This window comes from Trifolium pratense, linkage group LG4 (assembly GCF_020283565.1).
Source record: "Trifolium pratense cultivar HEN17-A07 linkage group LG4, ARS_RC_1.1, whole genome shotgun sequence".
NCBI lineage: Eukaryota > Viridiplantae > Streptophyta > Magnoliopsida > Fabales > Fabaceae > Trifolium > Trifolium pratense.
This window is the reverse complement of record NC_060062.1, coordinates 41,653,422-41,662,556: the sequence shown is the minus strand read 5'-3', so window position 1 is coordinate 41,662,556 and position 9,135 is coordinate 41,653,422. Positions and strand designations below refer to the sequence as shown.

The window sequence follows — 9,135 nt, the reverse complement described above, 5'->3', positions numbered from 1 at the left end:
CTAATGACAAATTACTTAGGAGCTGAATTTAGTGCTAATTTTTAGGAACTTGCTTATTGTGCCTTTATGTTCCAACCAAGAGTTATTCTTGGGGTTTGAAATAATGACAATGTAGGAGATTATTAATTTTTTGTTTGTTTCTCCTTTTACCCTTACCTTCGGTATATGGTTTTTTGACAAACCCTGTTCACGTGATCTTTAGCCTAGGCTTGGAATTTTGACTGTGTGGTTGTCACTTTTGGCAAAACAATTTCACCAAGAAGATATAAGTTAATGTCATAGCTAATTTTATGCATGTTTAGATTTACGGTGAATTTGACAAAATTATAATATGTTATTGTGATTTTAGACAAAAATTATATTATAGAATTTCAATAAAATTGTTTTATTACTATAATTTTGTCAAATTTACCGTAATTCTAAATATGTAAAATCCAGCACACGAGGCTAGTTTTTGGATATAATAATTCTAAGGCAATTTGCCAATTTGGAAGTACATAGTATAGCAATGTATTAGGTATGATAAGAATCAATGATGCCAGAAAAAATCCAAGATACTTGGTGCTAGAGTACCTACCATCTTTTTCTTGACTTAATCAATTTGGTCAGATTTTAAATTGAAGAAAAAACACAATTCTCTCTTCTTTGTTTTGGACAAAGTGACAAATAAGATCAAAATTTACATATACAATTGTAAAGTCCTGAGTTCGAACTCAAATCAAGGTTGTCAACTTAACAATGTTATTTGTCAGTTAAGTTAGGGCTTGTAAAGTTGTGGATAACACAAATCTCTCTTTGTCAAGTATATATATGTGCATTTTACCTTTTAAATATTCAATTAGTATTTTAACTTTTCTTATCACTAAATTTGACATTTCTTTTGGTTCATGAACAATTAACATAATTGGTGTAGTAACAGTTGACATAATTCAAGTTAAATTTTAGACCATCAATTTTTTACAGTGTCACAATATGCTGTACTATGATCTCGTGACAAGATACATGCATAATGCGAATTGTAAAAATGACAAACACTATTTAAAGGCTCTCACCAAAAATCTATCCGGTTATAATTGAGATTTAAACTCTTCTCATGTTGGGTCACGAGGGGGCAATCAATAGGATCATTTATATTGGGTTTAAGAACAACTCTACAAGTGAGTTAGACACCATATTTTAACCCAAAACCTTAAGACGTTAGGTTTATGAGTCATCTAACGTAAGTGTTCAATCTCTACTTTTCTAAGGAATGTGGGACGTAACTCACTCACACTTGTCACAACAACCTCTCCCTCAAGTGTGAATCCTCCAATTCATTTTGTTTCCCTTCAAGAAGTCAGCCGAACCCTTCGTCGAACCATCGGCTCTGATGTCACTGTTGGGTCATGAGGGGAGCCAGGAGGATCATTTACATTGGGCTTAAGAACAACCCTACAAGTGAGTTGAACATCACACTTTAACCTAAAACCTTAATGTGTTAGGTTTATGAGTCCTCTCAATTATAAAGTGTTCAACTTTCATTTTTCTAAACAATGTGAGACTTAACTCACTCGCACTTTCCACAATTCACTTCCAGTGTGACCAGATTTGATAAATGCTAAAAATGCACTCTTTAACAATTTGAGTCGTTTGTTCTCAAATCAACTGTGTTGTAATCATTTATAATTAATGAATTGCCCTTATAATATGAAATTATATGTTTGATATCCGACGTTTGAGAGGATAAAACTATGTGTAACATTTTCTATAACAGACAGTACCAAGGCCGACCGAACATATTATGTGGCCAATTTGTAACGTTAATCAATTAAAAACCAATATAAAATCAATAAATAAATTAAGTGGCCAATTATCCAATTCTAACCTTTATATTTAAATCTGTTTCATAGTTTAATACATAACATGCTGCTACCAGAAGATATAATGAGTCACTTATATAAAGCAAAAGGAAGCACATAAAAGGGTTAACAACATAGTGCACAAAACTTATGATTATGAACATAAACCTCGTAACAAGAAATCAATAATAAGACAACAATTTTTCAGTCCATAATGGCTTCAATATCAGAACCGACCAACGGAAGTAGGACACTCTGCATCTGTATAATTAAGTCTAATAGTAACTTACTAGTACAGTATAAAATTACAGAAAAATATAGACAAATAAGTATTAAAAAAAATGAAGAAAAAAAAATGTCACCCTCACATGCCATGAAAAGCAGAATGGTTAGTGTAAAAGGACCTCACGTGCAAAGGATCCAAGAACCTAAATTCACAAATTTAACAGTGTGTACTATATATTAGCATTATTATAGAGGACTGACCAATTAATTTAATTAATGACTGTATGTATACTATAAGTCTATAACTACCCTTTTGCTCAAAGACACTGTAATGTTAATCTGGCATAACCAATAAGGTCTTAGTCTTTTTAAATATGTGATCAGAAGTAGTTTAATTTCTATTTTATGTGTATGGAATACATCCGGTTAGGAGAAGAGAATATATCTTGTGTACCTATAAATTTTTCAACATAAATTAATCATTACTAATGATAGTGAAAATTTTGTATCAATATTATACTAACGATCTTTAATTGATTCATTGGTGATTGTTACTAAATTTGGTGGGGAGGACCACAATTCGATCCCCACAACTGCGATCGAGAGAAGGTTAAAATCATTTGATATTATAACCAATTCCCGAATCAGATTAGACCGTCTAGTGCATCAGATACCGGTGGTCGAAGGGAAAAAAATGTGGTGTGATTGGTATGGCGGTCAAAGGTCAAAAGAAACAGAAGAAGAGAGAGCAAAGAAAGATGATTAAAAAGGACAAAGTGTGAGTCAGCGGGTGAGCCGCACGAGGGGATCTATCTGCAGAACCCTCTGCAATTCTACCTTACCCTCACTTTGCCCCTCCTTTTTTATAACTACATTTAATTTAAAATGCTGTGTCACATGCAGAGCTTTTCCAATAACCAGAAGATGGACTATATGGATTAAGGATTAATTCATTATGATTGTAAAAATAAAATAAAAATACTCTAGTCTTAGAATCTTGATAGCAGGTTGTTCAGCGGATCGTGGAAAAACTCTGATATCATTTTAGATTTGAATATTGAGTGTATTGGATTAGGATTTCATGGGATTTTAAAAGACCTTTTTTATGACAAAAAAATCTTGAGGTATTCAATCAAGACTTGTACAAAAGTTCAATAAATCTTGTGGTATTCAATTAATACAAACATGATTTTTTTTTCAGGACAACAAAATCCGTTGGTATTCAATTGAGATTTGTTACTACTTTTAAAATGTCTATTGGTATTCAAAAATCTACCGATTTTGATGGATTCTTCTTTGGAATGGATTTTGAGAGACTTTTTAGTTGAAAATACACTTGATAGACTTTTTCAACAATCTCACCAAAAGCCTTCAGACTTTTTTGAACTCTCTTAAGACTTTTTACTTTCAACATTACTGTATCAAATTTCTTGTTTTTCTTTATTACTTTCTCGGTTCATCATCACTGATTTTCTTCTTTTTTTTCTTTCTGTTCACTTTTTCAACAATCTCACTAAAAGCCTTGAGATTTTTTCAAATTCTTCAAGACTTTTTACTTTCATCATCATTGTACCAGTTTTTTTCTTCTTCTTCTTCTTCATTACCTATCAAATATGTTTTTTTGCAAAAAATATTTTAACAAATTCTATATCTTTTTTACAAACTTTTGATTCATTACAACTTTTTACAGCAAACGAATTTTTTTCATCACATTCATCTGCTTCTGTAAAAAAAAAAGTAAGGGTTTTTTATTTTTTTGTTTAAATATTTGCATTCCCAAAAAAAATATAATTTCTTTTATTAAAATTTATTGATTCTTTTAAAATTTTCCAAATATACAAAAGTTTCCTAATATATAAAGTATTATGAAATTTTGATTGTAAAAAGTCTTTTGAAAAAAATCTCTCAAAATTCATTCAAATCATGTGTTAAAAATCTTGATTGTAAAAAAGTCTTGTAAAAAAAGTCTTTAAAATCTCACAAAATCAATATAGTCCAACAAAATCTCATAAAATCATCAAGACTTTTTTTGCCAAAATTGTCTCATAAAATTTCAATCCAATACACCCTCCGAAGAAATTTGACACAGTGATGATAAAAGTAAAAAGTCTTGGAGAGTTCAAAAAAGTCTGAAGGCTTTTGGTGAGATTGTTGAAAAAGCCTATCAAATGTATTTTCAACTAAAAAGTCTCTCAAAATCCATTCCAAAGAAGAATCCATCAAAATCGGTAGACTTTTAAATACCAATAGACATTTTAAAAGTATTAACAAATCTCAATTGAATACCAACGGATTTTGTTGCTCTGAAAAAAAAATCATGTTTATCTTAATTGAATACGACAATATTTATTGAACTTTTGTAAAAGTCTTTATTGAATACCTCAAGATTTTTTTGTCATAAAAAAAGTCTTTTAAAATCCCATAAAATCCCAATCCAATACAAAACTCATTTGTAAGGTGGAGATTATTTATATATATATATATATATATATATATATATATATATATATATATATATACACGGAAAAGATTACATATATTTTATAAACACATATTCAGATCTCATGAGATTTCTTAACATTTAATTTCGTAAGTGTAACTAAATTAATAGCTAATTATAATAGTGATATTATTTGCAAGAATTAGTTTCAACTCATTCTTTAAAATTAAGTTAGTAGAGTTATATAATCGCCTTTTCAATATATCGAAAATTCTAAAGGTTGGCATGAGATCCTCATATTTCTATTGAGTTCTCTATGCATATCTTTAAACTATTTAAATATACCTAATCAAATTTGGCATTTACAATTTTACGATATAGATTTGTAAGGGTTCTCAAAATTGGTAATATAAGATATGGATAATTGCAAATTGATTATTGAATATAAAAGTAAAATTGATAGTTGAGAACCCAATTAGAATTAGTGTTCTTAGTGTACCAAAAAAAAAAAGAATTAGTGTTCTTAGTACTAAAGAATGATTAAGGAAAAGATAGAAGAAGATTAAGTCTAAGACTTAATCATTACTCTACTAGACAATACCAAAGGGAGGGAGAGGTAGAGACTTTCATCAAATTCTTTCATAGCAACTATTGATCCTCATTTCACTATTTATGCAAAATTCTAGCCATGTGTCCATTTACCTCAATCAATTATGTTATGCCAAGTGTATTTTCTCATATGTTATTTTGAATCATAACAAGATTATATTCTTTATAAAAGTATATAGCATTTGAAGTAATAATACTTAAAATCAAATCAAAACTGGACTCTCAAATCATAGTGAAAGCTGTGAAAGAGAAAGCAGAGATTCGACGGGGATGGGGTTGCGTGATTCGTCGCTGCAAGCTCTTTCTCGATGTGAATCCTCAAGCCAACATCATCTGGGTTCCTAGGGCTGCAAACAAGGCTGCTCATGAATTAGCAAAATGGGCCGAACACGAGCCCAATAGAGATTGGTTAAATATTACACCCCCTTGTATTTGGTCTCTTATACAAAAAGATAAGAGCCTCATTGTTTCTTCTTAGTTTGCTAATAATATTTTTTCCCTCAAAAAAAAAAAAATCGTGACGACTAGCAGCAAAGCACGCACCGTAACAAATTTGTTAGAGAATGAGTGACATGATTTCCTTGTCTTATATAAAAACGGACAATTTGAATATAAAATATAAAATATAACTTAAATTTCTGTAAAACAATACCAAATATGGTATGATGAAGGTTGTTAGAGTGAAATACACGTATCCTTGTAAATCCCTCAAACACATACAAAATCAATACCAAAACAACTAAGATACCTAAAAATTACTCGATCAACATTAAATTAGAATTCTGAAAAAAAAAAAAAAAAAAAAAAAAAAAAAAAAACAAAGAAAGACAATAAAATGAAATTGGAACATCAATGTCATAGTCATAGATAGATAAAAACTAGTTCTAAGGCTTCTGAGCATAAAACACAACAAAAGACTGCTAAAATTGGCTTTAGGAATTGGTTATACCACAAGATGTCTAAAGACCTTCAATCTCTTCCTCCGTCAAATTCTCTGCAATTGAAAAGATTTTAATTAAGGTGTGACACAACAAAATAATTAAGGTGAAAATCAACCATGCTAATTAACAATAGAACATATGTAAAATGCCATAAAACAAAGAAATTGTAATCCACAACAAAATATGTATCACACTATCACCATAATTAAATTACTTTTTATATGTAGGCCAAACACATCAGCAGAATAAATTAAAACAGATTAACTTTTGTGCTTCAAATAAATTACTGGATTGGTGAACAATCTAAGAAGTTATAGCCGTGACCCTCCTTCATTAACAAGACAATGTAGATTTAGCGATATTGATCAACTTATAAAATAAATTAGAATACTCCTTCCAGTTCTTTTTATAAAGGAATACTTTGAAAAAATTACACAAACCAAGGAAACACATTTTACATAGTTATTTTCATTTAATACTATTATAAATTTAAATGTATTTCATGTATATCATTATTTAATTACTCTTAATTCAACTAAGTTACTTATTTTTAATATCCTCTCCTAATAAATAAGGGAATAAGTGAAATTAAACATTCAAAATATTTGAAAATTGGTCAAAGTTTCTTGTAAAAAGGACCAAATTTTTTTCTCAAAATATTCCTTAGGCTTAAATGCAGTTTTGGCCCCCCAAGTTTCACAATTGCTTGATTTTGGTCCCCCACATTTTAATTGCTTGATTTTAACCCCCTAAGTTTCACAATTGTTTGATTTTAGCCCTCCAAGTTTCAATTGCTCAATTTTAGCCCCCCAAGTTTACCCCATTTTGCATTTGCTAGCCCCCCGTTGAATATTTTGATTAAAAATTGGTTATGTGGCATTTTAAAATTAAATAAGTATTTAAAAATAAATAAATAAATTACAAATTGTTTTTTACAAACTAAATTATAATTTTTATTTTATTATATGTAGTTTGTAAAATAATTTTGTTATATAAAAAAGTAAAAAAAAACATTTTATGAATTATTTTTTAAAAACTTTGTAAACTTTTTTTTAAATAAAAAATAATTATTAATTTTTAATACATTTTTATAAAAGCAAATATTATTATTTTTTAATTAAAACGTATTTTTAATTTTTTTTAAATGTCACATAAGCAATTTATAGTCAAAAAAGTCAACGGGGGGCTAGCAAATGTAAAAGGGGATAAACTTGGAGGGCCAAAATCGAGCAATTGAAACTTGGAGGGCTAAAATCAAGCAATTGTGAAACTTAGAGGGTTAAAATCAAGCAATTGAAATGTGGGGGACCAAAATCAAGCAATTGTGAAACTTGAGGGGCCAAAACTGCATTTAAGCCTATTCCTTATAAACAAGACCTGAGAGAGTATAAAACAATTTTGAGCAGTGACCATAATATACACTATTGGAACTCAATCCAGTTACATGCATAAATAACAGTGAATCACACAAACAAAGTTGTTAACATTTCCAACAAACATAATACAAATAGTTGACCAATAAACACAAAACAAGAGGTTATTCACCGTTGTAGCCTACGGTTTATAATACAAGATAAATATCAAGAAAATGGTGTAGGAGAATATTTCAATACCTCATTCATCATGTTTTTGTCATCATCTTATTAGACTTGCATATTGTCAACAGGGAGCAAAAGCAGAGACTCTGTATACAAGGTCACTAGAAAATCAAGTGGATCTTCACTATAAGATTCATGCTCTATAAGTTGACCCTGGCCATTATACTTCTGCAATACATTTTCTCCATCTGTTCCGACTATGTCACCAGTTTTTGTAGAACATATCGGGTAAAAGTACCAAGTGGAAAGGCCTTCAATAGAAAAATCAAGAGTCTTAGTCCAAGACGAATGAACTTTGTACTCTTTCATCACCCATATTTCAACACTACAATTAACATGGTCGGAAACCCACAAACTAAAAAATTCTCCAAATACCCATAAAGCACAATTGTCATAAAGTACAAAGTCAAAATCATCAGGATAAGGCATCTCTAAAAGTTTCCTTTCCATTAAATCAAATGTAAGAATAACATCGTCAGAACTATCTTCACCCGGAGCCATCTTTGCAACCAACCAATGAATATCCCCACCAAAGAGCAATCCTACTCTAGGCGAATCATCGGTCCACGTATTACTGAAATAAGGGAAGTTACCCTCGATTTCTCTCCATGTATTATCTTGCAACGAGAAAACCTCCAATTGCGAATTAACACCATAATTTATGGTCATATCATTAGAGACTGAAACCACCAAGTAATCATCTCTGAACTGATCATACCCAAAACCATATAGATAACAAAAATTATCTACATTTAATTCATTAGGTGACAAGGGTATTTGTTTGTGAGCTCCGGTGCATGGATTCCAAAGGTGGAATTTTGAATAACGGTGTAAAAATATAAAACCTCTACAAGAAGTTATAATTTTATTAAGGAAATCAACATAGGAAAACTCAAAATCAGGGCTAGGTATTTGAGAAGCAGAATAAAAATTAAGCTTTGATTCAAAATCTAAAGATAGTGTTTTGACAATAGAATATGACATGAACATAATTCTATGAGTGTGCTTTGCAGTAGTAATTTGAAAATGTGAATTTGTGAAATGTGGATCAGAGATAAGAGAAAACCATGACTTATGAACGCATTTAAAACGCAAAAGAGATTTAACTGGTAACCTTGGAAGGATTTGGATGATGATTAGGTCATGAGGAAAATACTTCTCCTCCATGCCTCTACGTCCAAGACTGTTCATCATTTTCGTGCAGTGATTAACGAACAAAGTAACGAAAAGAATCACAATGTGAGGTGAGTGAGGAACTTTGGTCAATTATATCTAGGAAAGCGATTGATCGATGAGGAAAATACAAAATGTAAATTACACTCAAATAGGTATTTTCAAAGTTTCTTTTGACTCTATTTAATTCTTTTGACTTTGACTATTAGTTACTACATCTGATCTTTAATATAATTTTTTTAATTTTTATTCTATTCAATAATTGATCTAGGTGGTCCATATTATAGACCAAATATATGTAACCAAAAATA

The 9,135-nt window shown here is 30.1% G+C and overlaps 1 protein-coding gene across 1 annotated transcript; it reads right to left on the bottom strand.

The window, feature by feature from the left end:
* Window positions 1–7,681: 7,681 nt before the first annotated feature.
* Window positions 7,682–8,850, bottom strand: LOC123881718 (F-box/kelch-repeat protein At3g06240-like). The gene is made up of 2 exons (XM_045930448.1): window positions 8,721–8,850; window positions 7,682–8,387 (listed from the first exon to the last, which is right to left on the bottom strand). Exons 1-2 carry the CDS (start codon window positions 8,843–8,845, stop codon window positions 7,697–7,699), a joined length of 816 nt encoding a protein of 271 aa, XP_045786404.1. The 5' UTR covers window positions 8,846–8,850; the 3' UTR covers window positions 7,682–7,696.
* Between the last annotated feature and the right edge of the window lie 285 nt (window positions 8,851–9,135).